Source organism: Camelus dromedarius, chromosome 14 (assembly GCF_036321535.1).
Source record: "Camelus dromedarius isolate mCamDro1 chromosome 14, mCamDro1.pat, whole genome shotgun sequence".
NCBI lineage: Eukaryota > Metazoa > Chordata > Mammalia > Artiodactyla > Camelidae > Camelus > Camelus dromedarius.
In genome coordinates, this window is record NC_087449.1 from 25,276,108 (window position 1) to 25,295,200 (window position 19,093).

The following is a 19,093-nucleotide window of genomic DNA, read 5'->3' on the forward strand; positions in this document are numbered from 1 at the left end:
GAGATAAGTTGCAAGGCCTCTAGAAGCCAAGGAAGCCACACCATGCCGCTTTCACTACTATTGGTCAAAGCAAGTCAACGGGAAGGCTCAAATTCAAGGAATCTGAAAAGAGCGGCACACAATTTATGGTCAATTTTAATCTACTTCAGACTCTATCACGTCTACCAGAGGAATTTTCCAGCCTACAAACAACGGAAGGCACAGTGGATGGTGGGAAGAGTATTGGCTATGGTCACATAAACCTGTGTTCAGATTTTACCTCTGCCACTTCTCATAGCTTGTGATATTTCTGTTCAGTTAACCAACCTCTCTGAACCAGTATTTCTGTCTCTGTGAAATAGAAGTAATAACCCTACGTATTAAGAGTTTGAGGATGAAACAAGGTTATGTACGTGATGTCAAAGTGCCAGCCAAACAGACGTTAAATGGCGTCAAATGAGGGCTCCCAATGCGTTATACCTAAGGTTTAAGCAGCACATCCGGTACATGAGGGAAGGAATACATGTATGTCAGAGTGGTCAAAATTCTTGACTCTAAGGATGAATGACACCGGTCTTGGTCCTTTTTTTAAATTTAATTTTCATGTTATAAAGATGATCCTGGAATATAACTGACTGCTTCTTTTCAAGAAAGATTATGCAACAAGGATATTTTAGGTTATTTTTTCTCAAGCCATGGACCATCTGAATGCCAACAAGATGTAAAGCAGACTACAGGAGTCTGGTTCCTATATATTTTGATTTTTCTGTTTCAATTAAGTGCTCAAACATTGTTTGTGGCTTCTGTATTTGCAAATTTGCCTGCTCTCCCAAATCAATGCTCTTGGTGCATTCATGATCATTTGTGGACATGAGCAGAGTGGTGAAAAATCTCGAGTTGCTTGATTTGCTTTTCTCAGCAGTTTTTGAGAAAACCTGAAGGGCTATAGTTACATAAGGGAAGTCAGCAAGAATCAAAGGAACTATCTACCACACTTGGAATCATACTTTTAAAAATGTGGATACTCTGCTCACTATTAAACAGTGTTCACTACACCGATTTTCTAAGAATCTCAGAACACAGTCAAGACTTTAGTTAATCCCCATAAAATCTGCTGAAAAAGGAACAAAGAGTCTATATATTCTAATCTCAATCATCTATTCTAATATGCTTGAAGTAATGTATGAAAATTTGCACCTACCAAGTCCTTCAAAGAGAAAGAAAACTGATCACAAAGTTTAGTACCTGTTATTTTGGAATATTGAAATATTCTCAGGTAATAAACTATAGACACCATAAGAAGGCATTAAAATAGCAATAGATACAGAAGCTCTTTTGACATAAAAGTAAAAGTAAGGATTAAATGATCAGTTACACAGAAAGTAATGACACAAATCTGTGTGTGTGTGTGTGTGTGTGTGTGTGTGTGTGTGTGTGTGTGTGTGTTTTAAAGCAAAGGATTATGTAAGCTATCCAAAAACTCAAACTCAGAGATTGCAAATTCCTGCACATTATTTACAGGTAACCAAAAAGTGGAATGAAAATCACACCAATAAAACAGCTACTATAAGAACTGCTACGAATATATAAAAATGTTTCACATTTTAAGATTTTGAAAAGCTTTCCCTTCTCAAGTTCAGAAACTGTTTTATATTTACTTAAAATGGAGATCCCTTGCCAAGTCTGATTTAACAAAAAGTTGATACTCATCAATATAAATATAATTTTTCATACTGAAATATAGATTTATTTTCAGGAAATAGGATAATATTTGTATTATATTTTATAAGTCCCTATAGTTCCATCTGGTCCTTATTTATCTAAATTTTACTCAGCTTGCATAATATTTTTGCTTACAGTCATATTCTTTAAGATCAGAAATGCCCAAATCTGGAAATTCAGAGGCACTATTCGTTAACATTCTTTCAGTGTGACTCATAGACTTTTTGTAAACTCTGGTTTGATTTAAAATAAATCTAAGGTAATAAGATGTTTTGTATAAAAATATATGACTTAAGCAATAACAATAAAAGGAACTTGGCTTTGGGGGATTCCACGCCAAAGCAAACCACACTCCTCATGAAATAGACTGTGCAAAGTTCATTTGAAGGGGAATAGCAAAATAAAACACTTAATCAAATGTAAAAAGCTTTCTCCTCTGCTTACTTTAAAAAATATCCAGTGTTTTAAGTTGCTACAGTCCTGCAGTTAAGTGACTGGAAGCAGTGACAGCTAAACAATAGCTCCCAACGTGGTGAAGTGTTAGGTCAGCTCACTTCAGAGTCTGACCTACGGATATGGCTGCAGGGCAGATGTTCTTCACTTCAGCTTCTAGATGGATGAACTTCGCCACAAAGTGCCCAAATGGGAGAGTCCTTTGACCTTGATGCTTTTTGCTAATGTACCTCCCCTACAGAACTTCTGTTTAATAACAATGAATTAAATTAGTAGTAAATCAGGTGGTGAAAAAAATACCGGTGTGCAACTTGGAGAGAAATGACAAGATTCTGAATCTGACATTCCAGGCCTTGTTAATACTAGGAATACCTAAATCTTACAATCCTGGAGTTCACTGACCTCACTCACAATGAGATGGTACCAAGAATATAAAGACAGAACAAATACCCTAGTCTACCTGTTTCCCTCTTGCAAAGAGACAAGGCTTATCTCCAGACCCAGAAGAATACCAGTACAGCAACTAGGACTTATATTTACAAACTTTCCTTTCCAAAAGTGGTAACAATCAGTAGCTTCCATAAAACAAAACAACAGAATAATAATTATGCCTTATTGTCTGGTTTAAAAAACTCAGGACTTTGAAGTTTTAAGAAATTTATGAGACAGGATTGCAAAGGAGAGGGGAATGAAGTTTCTTACACCATCATCATTTTGAAAAAGAAAGTTGCAACTGTTCCCCCTTGATTACAAAACTAAGTCTAATAATAGTAATATTCTCGCAGAGTAGCTGCCCACCTTTGTCAAAACATTTCCTGAGATGGGGCATTCACTATCCCCAGGCAGTTCACTCCATCTTTGGTCAGCTGATGTTTAGAAAGTCCTTTCTCATAATAACGTGAAACCTGTTTTTCACTGAGCCCCTTAGGAGCACCTGAATTGTTCTCATCCTTCATCCACAAGGAGGTTACCTTACATGTTTGCAGAAAGTCATCATTGTCCTTTCTGGTCCTTCCTTTTCTAGTCTGTTCAATTCTTACTCAGATTAATGTGGTTGCAACAATGTTGTTGTCAACCACGTAATCATGCCCAGAAATGAAAATACTCTGGTTATACTTAAAACTGAACTGAGAAGTACTCCAGACAGATCTAACAGCATGTGCAAAAGCCTTGCATCAGGTGGGAACAAGACTCATTAAAGGAACTGAATGAGGCCGGCATGGCTAGAATTCAGTGTGAGCACAGTGAGGCTGGGAAGAGTCATATTTCTAAGTGTGCAAGGCGCTATATGGGGGTACTAAAGACACAACATAAAACACGTCTGTTCTCAAGGAGCTCAGGGTCTGGTGGGATAATTCCCTTTTACAGATAGTGGCAGTGCTGGAAAAGGGGCCCAAAGAGTGTGGCTTTTGAGTCAGATTAAACCCCAACTGGACCAACTGCTAGTATTAGGTCCTTGGAGAAGTTACATAAATAATCTGTGTCTCAGTTTCCTCATCCATAAAATGGGGATAATGTTACTATTTCTCTTGTAGGATTGTTGTGAGGATTAAATGAGATCATGCTTGTTACTTACATATTAAGAACAGTACCTGAATCACTTTTTAAAAGTTGATGCTGAAAAACAAATTGCTACTTATCTAGAAACAAAGTTATGTTTCTCAATGTGCAGGGAACATACTAAAGACACATAGATGAAGGGACCAAAGGATCGACTTTAAGCTGAATGTTTAATAATAATTAATAATAACCGAGCTCAGTGTAGACAGGCACTAGGAAAGTCTTTTATATTTTTTTATCTCCATACCAACCTTAAGAGATAGATTGGGTCATCACTACTATTTTCCAGAGGAAGAAACAGATTTAATTAGGGTTAAGTTGCTTGTCCAACGCCCCACAGTTAAAGATCTGGGATTCTGATGCCACAGAATCCGCAGAATTACTCTGCTATGCTGCCTGTTGGGCTTAACAGAAGCATTGTCTATAGTCTGGGACCTCTGACCATGGAGCTCAGAGAAAGTAACATGCAGAGCAAGGGTCCTAGAGAACCTTTCCTCATTCTTTCTCCATTTCATGTGCTCAATCCCAAGAACAGATCAAGTCTACCAACACTCTAAAATAAAATATTTAAGTTTTCTTTCTCTTTTCTAGAATTCCCAAGGCTGATAATAAAATAACCCTAATAACCAACACTGGAGAGCTATATTTTACTTCTAAGGACACTGCAAATAAAACTTCTAGTCAGCAAGCAAACATTTCTGAGAAGGGGGCATTGAGGGATACAGGGACAGGTGCAAGGAATATAGTGCAAGCATCCTGAGAGCTAAGAGTCCTTGGTCCTTCATTTGGCTTCTGAGCCGCAAGATTTCATGCAAATTACCACTCCAAGACCAAAAAGGGGGTGGGAGGGGAGGGACAGAAGGAAAGGATGGCTAGATAGGTAGATGGAAGGAAATTTTAAAAACATGAATTAATATACTATCTCTTCTGTGCAATGTGCCTTATGTGGTATCCTGGCTGTGTGTCTCCGTCAAATTCGTATGTTGAAATCCAAATGCCCAATGTGATGGTATCAGGAGGCAGGGCCTTTGAAAAGTTATATGGTCATGAGGCAAAGCCCCCATGAATGGAATGAGTGCCCCTGTAAAAGAGGTCCCACAGAGCTCCCTTCCTCCTCTCACCAGGGAAGGATACGGGAAACCTGCAACCCAGAAGGGGGCCCTCATTCGACCATGCTGGCCCCCTGACCTTGGACTCCCAGCCTCCAGAACTGTGAGAAATACATTTCTGTTGTTTATAAGCCACCGCGTCTGTGGTATTTTGTTACAGCAGCCCGAATGAACTGAAATGCCGGCTTACGAGAAACACGTAAAAACGAGCCTATATTAATTAAATCTAGAAAGTTCATACTACAATAAAAAATGTTTAAAAAAAAGTTCATACTATAGCTTTACTTTTTTCTACTTTCTAGAGAAGGTCCTTATTTTAATAGTCCCTATTATGGTTTTTCATTGGTTGATCCCCTCTGTTAGACCATAAACATTAAAGGCAGTAGAATCTTCTTGAGTGAGTGTGTGAGCTCTTTAAAGGAAGGGTAATTTCACTCAATTCTGTATCCTCAGCTCTAAGCAAAGGGTGGCCTTTGAGCAAACACATGCATCCTATCACAGAAGAGCCACATTCACCAAAAGCAGACCTGGGAGCACACCATATGATTAATACAAGAGGCAAAGCCTGTTACTGAGGATTGGGTCCAGGTGTGCTCGTAAACCTTCCCCAGAGGCTCACCCTCAGCATTACCTTGGTATTTTAAGAGGTCTGTTTAGATGACTGTCTGCAAATACAGTGGGATGCTAAGTGAGATCTCCCTCTGTGATCTCAGAAACCATCTGTCTTGGCTCCAGAGAAACTATTTATAGCAGGTAAGACTGATGTGGTGTCAAGACCAACTTCCAGAGGCTCAGTTCCTCTCAAGATGGCGAAAGAAATCAGTTGGATGCACAACAAAGAGGGCACAGAAACCCTAACTAGAAGGGTTGGGGTAAATGCTTAAGAAAGGTCACCAGCCCTCAGAATGTGCTCTTTCCTGGCCCCAGAGCTGAAGTAAAGATGTGCCACATAGTAAAAAGTGCAAAAGGTGCTTCTGTCAGAGGATCTCAACACTGCCCACCATTGCCTTTCACATGCTCTCATCTTTGTTTGCCAACTTCCTGCTGTCTGGATGCACTCCCAGGACCTGACTGGATAATGTGACCTGGAGTGTCGACTAGGCTGTGTGTCCCATGTCAAAATGTGGAGAAGGGACAAAAAGGAAAAAAAGAAGATCCTCATGGTGATAAAAAATGGTTTTATTTCTTAAAGCTGCCTTCCACCCCGGTGCTGTTCAGCTTCACCAAAATAACACGCCGATATATGACTCGTGAGTCTAACTCACAGCCTTTGATGAGGTACCTGAGGTTAGGAAATAAAAGCTGTGTCTCATTTCTCATTTTTAAGTGGTGCTTATCCTTCTCAAGGACAATGGGATTTACAGTTGCACAAGGCAGAACTATATATTATGAACCTCAAGATGTTCTCGGGAAATTTTTTTTTTTTTTCGCTGCCTCACGGTGGCAAGGGAAGCAGAGCATAGCACTTCGCAAACAGCCTCCCATCCAGGATGCGGGAGGTGACGTCAAGCAGCAGAAGCCCTCAAGCTGGTGGCCAGCAGAACAAACGCAGGCCATATAAAGACCCCAGAGCAGTGAGGCACATCTCACCAGCCTGCACAAAGCAAAATCATATTGACAACAGCAAAAGAAAAAAAAAAAATCAGCTAACAAACTCATTCAGCTAGGCCAGACATGCTGATTAAAGTCTAATTTCCTCTAGGAAATCTAGTTCCATCTTATTTTAAGCAATATTAAGAGGCTTATATTTACAAAAAATAAATCCGAGGGCGACTTTTTCTTTATGAAAGAATTCACTGTAGGATTTCCTTAAAATGTAATCCCTCTGGTTCATTTCAAACATAACTTTATCCAAATTCAGTTTATTTACTATTCAAGAACATCTCTTTGGGAAAATGAGACAACAGGCCAGGGGAGTGAGACGTCCCCAGTGCTCAGGGCCAGCCAGTAGTTTCTGAAAACTACCCCAATAGCCTTAGTAGAACAATGATACATACGTACATGCAGAGAATTTTCTACTCTCTATAAGGTCTCTGAGCCTCACCACAACTCGCTGAGTTGGGATTATTAAGCTTACTTAGCAGGCGTGGAAACAGAGGCTTGGAGAAGGCACAAGTCACGTGCAATTGATTACTATGTACTAAGCACCAGGCTAAGGTCCTCTATTTGCTCCTCCTAGCCACACTGTCCCCACTAATAGACTCTGGGGGGTTAAGAAACCTCCCCTAAGGGGTTAGAGGAGGGACAGGACCTTGATGAGGGGGCAGGAAGAGAGCAGGCTGAGGGGAGGTGAGCAGAGTCTGAGGGGCTGGAATGTGTATGTGGGTTTGGGTAACACCAGTCTGGTCCTATGTGGGTGGTGTCACCTCCTGCACACAGCAGGAGCCCGCTGGATGGCTGGAAGGCTGGTCAAAGTATTTCTATGAACTGTTTAAAGACCAGATCATACATAATTGGAAGGCGGTATTAAAAATACAATTTGAAAATATAACCTAGACCAAATCGCTTGAAGGGAAGCTTCTAAGGAAGAGTATGCCCCTTCCCTCAATGACAAAAGCTGAACAGAGAGCATCATTCCAAGCCAGACAACAGAAAATGAAGAAAAGTTCTAGGGCCTTAAGGAGGCAAAGACCCATGAAAGGGCTGGGAGTTAAGGCCGGCTGCTGAGCTGGTGAACTCCAGATGTTCCCAGGTCCTTCCGAGCTGCTGAAAACATCATAGTGTATGTGGAAAGCCACACACAGCAGTTCCTGCCTGCACAGGCAAAGGGAGAATAATTCAGGAAATAAATTATCCTGAACCCTGGAGAAAAGTTTTAACAATACGTTAATCGAGCTGAAGGAAATAAAGTCCTTTAAAAAAATAGACACCAGCCCCGAGCACATCCAGGCTCAGGTGTCACTAGTAGAGACAACTAAACACTAGGATTCTCTAGATCAGGCCAGATAGGAGCAGAGAGAAGGATCATGGCCAGGAAACACGCAGAAGGCATTAAGACCCAGGTTTCTGCAGCATATGCTGTTCTTGAATTGCCCAGCGCCTGAGGGAACTAATATTTATTACAGAAAAATAGAACAGGGTCTCCTAACCCACCTCTCCAACAGAAACATTATACTGTCAACAATGGAAAGAACTATTTAATTGAACATACTATACTTGTTTTTATCTGTAAATCTAGCATATACAATTTACTTCTTACCAAACAGAATGAGCCAAAGAAACACCAAAATATTCACTTAAAAAGATATTAGCAAGACTGATTGCCTCTAGGGAGAGGCCCTAGTTGGGGCTGGGGTTGGGGTTGGAGGGCAAGGCTAGGGCAAAAGGGTAGGAGGCAGATTTATCCTTTACTTTATATCCTTCTGTGTCAGTTTAACTTTGAATAATGTGCATGTATTACCTATGCAAATACATATGCATGGATTCATCACATTTTTGTAAATCAAAACCCAGGAATTTTTACATTTTAATGGCACTGTTAATTAGTGACAATCAAAATGTACTGAATAACCAAAGATTCATCATCCAAGTAAAAACTAACATTCTACACCAATTAAAAAAAATTACGAGTAGACATGGACATGGTGAACATAAAGCCAAGCCTAAATTTTTGGGTTGGAATAATTGATGTATACTTTTATATAGCATTCCACTAAATAATAATGATGATAATGACCACAATGAGAATAGTTCACACACTTACATACCATGAAAAAGCCAAGTCTTCCATAGAAGTGACACAAGGCCATAATGAGGCTCGGCAACTAACTCTGTGACAGTGGATGTATTTCACTTCTAGAAACTTACCAAGGGTGTGTCTTTTCCTCCCACAATGCTGAGACCAAGCCCTGAACGGCCCTTGGATATCTCTATAATCATCTCCTGGCCGGGAACAATGGGACACGTGGCAGGATCCACTGATAGAGGAGCCTGGAAGCCACCTGGAGAAGGATGGAACACAGAGTGACCGGCAAGCAGGAGATACAGCTCAGCCTGCACACTCTACGGCTCGGAAGGTGCGGGGTTTGCATGTGCTATCATTTCCCTCTTCTCCTGCCAAGCACTAAGAAGGGAAAAGCTGGGTCCCTACTGCCCATTCTCCTAGGGGTGAAACATGACATTCCTATGGCACTTAAAGTGAAAATGGTACCCCCCACCCACACAATCAACCATTTTAATTATACTTGACATTTTTAAAATCATAAAACACACTGGTATGGAAAAATTTAAGTTGATTACATGATTAAATACATATAGGTATATGTTATAATGAGACTAAAGACTGGCATAAATTCCGATCTACAGTTATAAAATACCAATTAAGAAACAGCACTTAAATATTGTCAATTAGAGCATATATATGAATTAAGATGTATAAAGGATCTAGTCAGTAAAGTATGAGGCAACTGAAAATAACAATTACCTAAAAATTATCCCCAAATATATACATAGTAAAAAAAAAAATGTGTTATAAACATAACACTGTAGAATTAATAGCTGGGCCCATAACTAAAGAGCTTGTTAAAAGAGTTACTGCTGTTTTATAAAGGTTTACATTTAAAAATCATTGTTTAGACTGGGTTTTCTAAAAACTGGGAGGAAAAAGTATTTACAGGCTAAGAGAAGATGTTTAATAACACCCATTTCTCTAGCATAAATTCCATATATATGCATTTTTTAGTCAAATCTAACCCATTGAAAAATCAAAACATTCAAAATGTTAGTTTCAAGAGAATCTCCTGCAAATAATAGCTTCTAGAGAATGTCATCTTTCGTATGATGACTAAGTTTGATCATTGTATCAAACAAGTGAGTACTGATTCTTACATTGTAATATAATTTGGTAAAGGGCTGATAACAGGGGGCGCCACCTGCTGGTCAGCTCCAGCTAATGCACAGGGGCCAAGCTGAGATCCACAGACCCCCGTACAGCAAGGGCCAGTAGTCATGGCCCAAGGGCCAAGAATGGCTTTCACATTTTCAAAAGGTTGAAAAAAAATCAAAAGAAGAATAACATTTCAAGACATGGAAAATTATTCGAAGTTTAAATTTTAATGTCTACAGATAAAGCTGTATTGGAACACAGCCCTGCTAATTGGTCTGCATCTTGTCTATGGCTCCTAATGGCCGAGCTGAGTAGCTGCAACAGAGACCACATGGCCTGCAAGCCTTAAATATTTATTATCTGGCTCCTTTCGGAAAAAGTCTGCTGATCCCTGGTATAAAAGAAAAGGAAACAGGCCCTAGGTAAGCCTGTGGGGTTCTGCTCTAAGCAATGATCACTGTCTTTGTGATAAAAGGAAAAAGGTTTAGAGAGGGGCAGAAGTGGATTTGGGTTCCAAGAGATGGGTGAAACTGAGGCTCATTCCTCATCAGAAAAATGCAGGTAACCACTGTCTAAGAGGCTGTTCTAGGAATTAAATAAACAGCTCGCACGAGATGCCCAGCCCAGGGACCGGTGTAGTGTCACATTCTTACAAGTGCTGCTCCTGAGCACGTGGAATTTATTAATCTAATGGCCTCCTGTTTAACAGTGAAAAGTTTAGTGATACAACCTCAGTAACAATTATTAGAAGAATCAAATTGTAAACCGAATTTGCCTCTGGATCTTTTCACAACATACGTATTTCATGCTACATTTTCCACTGATTTACAATAAAGACAATGTACAAGTGGCAGTTTTATGGATGCTTGAAAAAGTCTGTTCTCCTTACGTAAATCACTAGCTTAGTCTCTCTTTTTTAAAACAAAATAACTTTCTTTAACTGAAGTATAGTCAGCTACAATATGTCAATTTCTGGTGAACAGCACAATGTCCCAGTCATGCAGATATATATACATATACTCATTTTCATATTCTTTTTCATTTAAGGTTATGACAAGATACTGAATATACTTCCCTGTGCTGTTCAGAAGAAATTTGTTTTTTTACTAGCTTAGTCTCTTGAGTGAGGAGGAGAAACACAGAATGATATATTGGAGGCAGCCTTTCTTTCCCTCCTCTACCTCTGCTTCACCCTGGCCAGTCCTGAGTCAGTCTCAGCATTTCTTTCTCTCATGGAATCCAGCCCAGTGCTGACTCCTCCCAAGCCCTCAGTCCATGTTCTGTAAGTGGGCGGCCGAATGAATACGCTTTCCACAGATTAAACTGTGGTATGATTTCATTTCTGTTCTTGAGGTAAAGATGTGGGATCCACATTATCAAAACTCAACTGGTCTGTGTGTGTGTGTGGGGGGGGGGTCATCAAACTTTTTTGGTCAAAGACCAGGTGGGAAACATTGGGGCTTTGCAGGCCACATGGGCTCTGGTGCGGCTTCTCAGCTTAGCCCTTAGAGGGTGAGAGAGGCCACGGACAACACGCCCACGAATGAGTGTTCCAGTAACATTTTATTTCTGGACACTGAAATCGGAATTTCATATAATTTTCATGAAGTATTCTTTTGATTTTTTACAATCTTTTGAAAATGTGGAAAACCATTTTTAGCTTGCAGACCATATAAAAACAGACGGTGGGCCAAATGTGACCCAGAGGTCATAGTCTCCTGACCACATTCCTCAAGTATTTTAGTAAAACTCCAGTGCTTTAGAATAATATCTGCCTAAATTTTTTTGAGTTAACATTGATGAAAAAATATGTAAAAGACAAATACCATAAAGGTGACAGGCCTGCTAAATTCATGCAGGGTTATGCTTTATCGTTGGTGAGCATGGCGTTTTAAATAGTCCTTTAAAAAAAAAAAAACTGGCTTATATGGCATAAAAGCAAAATGGAAATACTCATTATTCATTCTGAAGTTCTATTTTCAACCATTAGTCAGCATAATTCAACTCAGGAATTCAAAAAGAGAAAGTGAATACCAATTTCTTCAAGCGCTGAAAATTAACAGTCTTTAAATAGCTCACATCAACATATGCAAGGTTAACAATTTGGTTCAATATGATTTTGAAGAGATACTAATCCTGAACTAAACACAATCTTTTGGAGAGATTAGAGAATAATTCGGAAGCCTCAGATTCAAGTAGCATTTACTGAGGGACATTTTTGTTCTAGAAATTTTATATTCAATAAATAAAAGTCAATCCCATTGGTGGAGATGAGGAAAATGGTGGTGGAAGTAAAGTGACCCACCCAAGTCCCAAAGCTCAAGCAGTGGAGCCAGGATGCCAACCGGGCTTCCTAACTCCTGGTTCAGAGCTCTTTTCAGAACATCATGGTCCCTTCTTTTTCTAAGGTTTCATGAATCAATTCAATTCTGCTCAGAGAAAGACTCATACCATAGCCTGTGAAGTCTGTATCTGTCGAATGGTATGATGGATTTGGTGCTAAAGGTATCTCTTGTGAACCAAAGGAGACTTTTGTCGAATATTTTTGCTGTTTCATTTGGCTGCCAACCTACAAAAGGAAGGACAAATAGATGAATGTCAGAGAGGAGGAAGGTAACAAGAGGAAAAGACTTTAAAATTGGTGTACTGTCACCAGAACAGTGGTGCACTCCAATAATGTCTCTTGAAAACTTAGAGTTGGAGGGGTGGCAAGGGGAAGTTAGGATGATGTTTATCCCAATCCCCATGCTTCCCTCTGTAACTTTACACCTGAAATGCTTTGGTGAAGGATGGATTAAGGAAGGGAAGAAGGATAAAAGCTGAAGCTACTCTATCCTTGTGGTCTGTGTATGAAGCGGGGGCCAGGAAGCATTTTCACATGATGAAATCAGCATGAAGTCTGTATATCTGTGCTGAGCACAATGAAAAACAATCTGTGCTACAGATGTTCTGACTGCCCATCTCCTCTGGACACATTCATATAGTCAAAGACACATGAGGTAGGTTAACTGTGCAACATGAGGGGAAAGAAGGAACAACAAACATCTACTCAAAGCCCACTAAACGCCAGGTACACCAATTACATTTAAGTCACCTTAATGAACACTTATTCACCTTTGATTCCCAGTGCCTGGAACATAGTAGGGCCTCGATAAATGTTTGATGAATGAATGAATGAATGAATGATTGAAGAGGAGCAAAACTGAAGACATGGAAGCTCAGAGTAGGAAATAAATCTGTAATTCAATGAAGGTACAGAGACCTTCGCTGAGTGAGCTTTGGAAAATTAACTTGTGATTCTGAATTTTTGTTGATAATACCTCTAGTGAATGTTAGTATCACAAAACTAAAGAAAATCAAAAGTACTCCATGCTTGCTTAACAGGCAGTTAAGAGATATAGGTAGTAACCTGACCTGCCTTCTGGATCTGCAGTTAGCCAGGGAGCCCATCCCCAGCTGGAAGATTCTGGTGGAGGCAGTGAAGCACCAGGCTGCCCCTGGAGTCTAGAAATAGGATCAAGGTAACTGCTCCAGAACAATGACACCTCAGGATTCCATCACTGGAAGGCTGCGCCCCAATGCAAGGCAGTATGCAGTAGGCGACAAGAAAAACGGCACTACCCATCATGCAACTGCACTGTGCTGTGCAGTTTTCAAAAACACTTTTACACCCACAAATTCATTTAATCATGAGAATAACTTTGAGAATCAGATGATAAGACTCTTTTACAAATAAAGAAACCGAGACGCAAATGTCAAGTGACATATCTGAAGTCACACAGCTAATGAAAGGAAGAGACAGGACTAAAAGTCAGTTTTTGACGAATGCTGCAAGTTTACGGTGTTTATTAAACAGCTGCTAGGCAATGATGCTACTGGTGTTCATTTTTTTCCTGCAGTTTTTCTATCACCGTCATTCAATAATGACTGTACATTTATTTAAAAAGATTTTCTGAATACATATTTTCAGTGATTTTTTTTTAAAAGAAGAAAGTGGAAAAATGACAAATTAGGGGTTACTACCAGAAAAAATGGAACCACCTAGATATCCCATTACTCTAAGGACCACATTTCCCAGACTCCCTGAAGCTAGATGTGACCACAGACTAGTCTATGGTCAATGGGATATAAACAGACATGAACCGTACAATTTTCAGGTCACTCTCTTAAGGAGAACGACCCTGCCTTCCCCTTCTCTTTAGATGAAACACAAGTGGAATGGTTAATACCTGGAGCAGACATCTTAGACTAAAGAATGGATGCCGTATTTTGCAGGATGGTAGAGTAATCAGAAAGAACAGTACAGTAACCAGGTAAGAGGTGGCTGGGCCCGTGACCCTGTGGAAACACCGTTATCACCCTTAACCTAATCACACCCACACGTGATGCAAAAGACAAACTTCTTGCAGCAACTGAACGTAATCTTAACTCATACAGCACTTATGTCCAACTTTCCTTTGTATCATCTCAAGAAATACCATTGATAACAAAGCTAAATGAAAGCTACAGAGTTATTTTATGAAGCGCTGTGTGGATTTTGAAACAGGAGAGCACAAGAGGCAGCCGTCGCTACATCATGACCTTCCCAGCAGCAGGGAGTGCTTGTGATCGATATGGGTAGAAATGAATTCAGTTAAAAAATAAGAAAACAGCCCATAGAAATCCAGGCAAAAGTTTTCTGGGGTTTTATTTGTTTGTTTGAAGTTGAGATTAATTTTTTTAAGTTAAAGCATGGGCTGGTTGACTCTTAACCCAGGATAAATGTGTTTCTAAGAGATTTACAGAGGAATTCTGGGAACTACAAAGCCTCTGCAGTTATATCAAAGTTACACTTACCAGTGTTTTTCAAGTCTGTGCTTCATCAAATCTTCATGACAGGAAAAAAAAGAAATCAACTACTCAAAAGAAGATATGAATGGCTGAGTTCGCTATCACTGATGAGCTGTGTGACCACAGGTAAGTCACTCAACCTCCTAAACGTTCTCATCTGTAAATTGGTGGCAATACCTCTATACCTTGCAAGGTTATTGTGAAGATTAAAGAGCAAAGCAAGTAAATAAACCTACATTTATGCCAGGAACGACTTAGGAGTTTAACTAATGAGAACTACTAATGTTTTTATGTCCTCTGATAACATACTAGTCAGCTTCTGGTTGAAAATTCTTAAGGAATGAAAAATTCCATTTCTGTGAGGAATCCCTTCCCATTTTGAAGGAGCCCAAGTGGTTGGGAGTTCTTTACGATGAGTGATGCAGCTTCACTGCAGATGCTGCCGACTGCTCTCTGCACCGTTTCTCCTCTGCAGTCACAGAAAAGGGTGTAACCGTTTTCTCAAAGGAGAAGTCTTTAGATCTAAGTGCTCATTTTTCAACAGGGGAAAGAAAGGCCAGAGGGTGTTTAGGACTCACCGCAGCTCTAACATTCTATGGTTATAAAATTTTAGAGATATTTGATACATTTCTTGAGACAGGTGAGAGCCTATAAAGTACTAACACACTGACAGCATTCACAAATACATTAAAGTTAAAAGAATCTGGTTCTGAATTTTTTAAAAAAAATGCTTAGAGATTTTCAGTTGAACTGAATTTTTTTCAGTTGAACCTTATTTTTACGGTACTTTCTACACCTACTTGTTTTTATTTAGGTTTCTAGCATATAATTTTGGATACTTTTCAAAGGCATTTCCTCTGGTGATGTTTGAATTATCATGTATTTCCTGTAAGCTCTAGTAATCTATAGTTCCTTAAATATAAAAATAGCAATACAGTAATAATGTAAATTTTAGCAGCACAAAAGTACAAATGAACACACAATGAGAATCAGGACTTAAGAAAAAGTTTAACAGCCAGAAAAGTACAAAAATTTGACAGACAGAAATTTACAGTTTTTTAAGAGAAGTAAAACTCAAAACACAAGAAACACTTGTTATTGCATTTATATTTTTAGAGAACTACAAATTCTCCCACTTTAATTTTTTTATCTATGACCTTGTGTAAGACATGGGGCTCTCCGAATTTAGGTGCAAGTGTGTTTTCAGGGATGCCTCACTTTTAAACACCTGCATAGAGGGTTGTACAGGGAGACATACAGAGGGTTTGTCCACAAACCTTGCAGGATCGGTGCTACAGTTGTGGGGTGACTTCAGGGTTGAAAGACATACCATAACTTTCTGCCGAGTAATAAAGGATCTGATTTCATTACAATCACCTCCTTTTCTAATGGGACCTGTTTACAACGCACACAATCCCAGCAGAGCAAACCTAAAGGGTCAGTTACATACGTTGTCAGTTGGACATTCCAGTGCCTTCTGTTGACCAGCCACCACACCTTGACCAATCACCTGGGAGATGTCTTCCTGAAACATAAAAGATACAGCCAGTTACCAGTATTGTTGGGCTCAACCGCACTCCCCAACTTCAGCAGTCAAGCAGTATTTAACGGGGCTTCAGGCTACTATAAAAACGACCAAAACACTAGGCAGAAAAGATCTATTCATCCATCTGGATTAACTCTATCCAGAAATGAATGCAGGCTTCTCATTTCCAAATTCTTTTTTGGCCCTTTCAGATCTGTCAGGCTTTGAGCCTATCAGGTAGCTTCTGACGGTCATTTCAGCCAGACTTTTTTCTTCTTCTGTCATACCAGTAATCCCTGTTATCTGTACTTACACTGAATATTAAATCCTTTCAAGGTTTAAGTCCTGGAATTATAATTTCTTTCCCCTTAACATATTCAGTTAGAGGCAAAAAAGTGCCATCACTAAGGACACTGGGAGATACAAAGATAAATTAGTCCTGGACTCCACGGAGCAGTGCAGAGTTCAGACTTACGAGAGAAACAAACCAAGTGTGAAACTGACACATAGTTAAAGGACAAGTAATTTAAGTAAATGATGACAGCAGTAAATTGACCAGAATGCTCATGTCTGCCTTCCACCATATCTCATCCTTTGTGTTCAGGCAATTTACAGGGGAAATTATCATATAATGATTTACTCTAAGGCATGAACTCATGCATTTGGCGTGGGCAAGGCAGGGAACACGGAGAGAGACTGATCTGGATAGAAGAAAGGATGGGTTTACTCTGGCCCTTGGTAAATGGGTGAGAGACATCCAGGTGGAGAGATCCAGCACACAGCTGGCAGGCAGGTAAGCTATCTGGAGACGAGAAGAGAGGTGTGACATGTATAGTGGAGTGTTGGAGGAGTTTGTGACCCTAGTTCCTCGACTTAAAAGTTCTGAAACCCTGAGCTGGTTATTTGACTTTACCAAGACTGAGTTTCTTCATCTATACTATGGGAGAAAATAAGAGTCGTTATATAGTAGAGATGTTGGAAGGATTCAGTGGAGCAATAAATGAAAAGCATTTGGCTTGGTACCTGGTAAATAGCAAATATTTAATAAAAATGCTAATGGTGACAGCAAATGAAATCAACTTACGATAAACCCATGTTCCTAACTCTGCTATAGGGATGGCGGAACAGTTACCTGCCCAGGACACCTTCTCCTTTGGAGAATGCTGGCGTACTGGCTGGTATCCCCATCACAAACCCTCACCCTGGTTTTTTGCCGGCACACTGACAGACCTTTTCTTCCACAGGCTCCCATTAGATTTCTAACAACACAACAGATGATGACCAGGTGATGCCCAGCCATTCATTATGACTAGATTAGGTTATAATTTCACCATGTCCCCTCAATTCCCTATTGGTCTCTATCCTGAGAGATTTAACCCCACCACGTTATATCATCTAGGACCCCTAGATGACTGTGAGTACCCTAAGTTCCCTACTAGTAACCTATTTTTTAGGACCACAACTATTTCTCATTTAGATTCTCGCTTATTTTCCCCATATGGGAGAAAGGTCCCAGAACTCCTCTCCCTCATTCCTATTTTTTTTTTAACTTTGCTCCTAAACACATTACATGACTCAGAACAATTTTTAAAATCACCTCATTCCTTGGAATTCTTCCCTGAGCCCCTGCGTGGTGCCCCTTCCACATCATGACCAATTTATTTTATTACTATTTCTGCAACGTTGTATGTATTTTAAAATCTTATGTGTGCATCACCCACATGCTAATAGCATTGCTTTTGTCTTATTTGTTTCTTAAACATACGGCAGAATAGAATATGAGCTTGATAAAGGGCGAGTGCTGAATGCATCAAAGTCCAGGGACTTAAATCTTAAACGTACCTGGGTGGATTTCAGGGCCAGCCAGGAAAGCAAGGACACACAGCGAAGGTGACCCTGCGGCCTCCACTTTAAAGGATCACAAAGAGAGCAGACAGACCTGGGAAGGTCAATGGACGGTGCTCATGGGAGTTTTCAGAATAAGTTCTAAACTGCCTTGTAAATGGAGACCACTCATGTTACTCCTTCCCAGTGTGGATCAAATGGCCTGAGGAAGAGCAGAAGTGCCTCTCTTTGAAAATGACACTGCAGAGGTCTGCCATTCTCCCTTGGTTTAACCCCGGATTAGCCAGCAATGTGACAAAGGAGACGACTCCCCCAGCTAAACGCCTTAAGCCCAGTCTGCATATGATATAGACGAACTGCTAACTTGGTAGAATTTGTCCTCATCATTTGCACTTGTAAATAAAAAGGAAGGGCACTGGAATAGCAGCCAGAAAAATCTGAGTTCGGATTGGTTCCACTACTTATTAGCAAGAGTAGTGCTTGGAAACCTTTTTTTTTTTTTTTTTGGCAGGGGGAGGTAATTAGGTTTATTTATTTATTTTTAGAGGAGGTGCTGGGGATTGAACCCAGGACCTTGTGCATGCTAAGCATGTGCTCTACTGCTTGAACTGTACAATCACCCCTGACCCTTCATTTTCACAACAGCAAGAATGCAGTAACAGCTACCTGAGTGAAGGGTTGAGACCACAGTTGAGTTCAACACGTGCTTACTGTGCACCAGCTCTGTGTTGTGAGAAAAGACTAACAGAGCCTAACAGGTACGACACGCACATACCTGGTGAGATGGATACTAGAGAAAGAATCATGGAAACGTTGAATTACAACCGAATGACATATCTGTCAAGAAGTGTGGCAGACAGCAGAATCCTGAGAAGTGTTAGGTTTCTTCCCTGTCTCTTATCTTATCCTCAAAAATGTGGAAGGATGAAATCAGAGCTCAGAAAAGCATCTGGCCCACCACACTTCCCCATGTCTTATATGGATTATCCGTAAAGCTCTGGGCCAGGGGCGGGGCTGGCGCCCGACGATGATAACAGTAACTGCCAGAACTTTCAGAGCACCGACCGCCAGCTACTGAGCCTGTAGGTAAAATGTACACATTTCAGATGCTGATGTGGCCAACAGACCTGTGCGTGAGGTTCCAGCATCATCTTCACTCTAGAGGTGACATAACTGAGGCACAGAGAATCTAACAAGTACCTGCGAAGCCGGAACTTGACCCAGACACATCTTGCTCCACAGCCC

At 40.2% G+C, this 19,093-nt stretch overlaps 1 protein-coding gene across 4 annotated transcripts in view; it reads right to left on the reverse strand.

Moving 5' to 3' along the window:
* The window catches only part of PATJ (PATJ crumbs cell polarity complex component), a 291,022-nt gene that overhangs the window by 47,568 nt on the left and 224,361 nt on the right, over positions 1–19,093 (reverse strand). For all 4 annotated transcript variants that reach the window (XM_064493517.1, XM_031465257.2, XM_064493518.1 and 1 more), the window contains 3 exons: positions 15,929–16,003; positions 12,100–12,217; positions 8,631–8,764 (listed from right to left, as the gene is read on the reverse strand). In XM_064493517.1, coding sequence (XP_064349587.1) covers positions 8,631–8,764; positions 12,100–12,217; positions 15,929–16,003 — 327 coding nt within the window. The remainder of the gene's footprint in view (positions 1–8,630; positions 8,765–12,099; positions 12,218–15,928; positions 16,004–19,093) is intronic.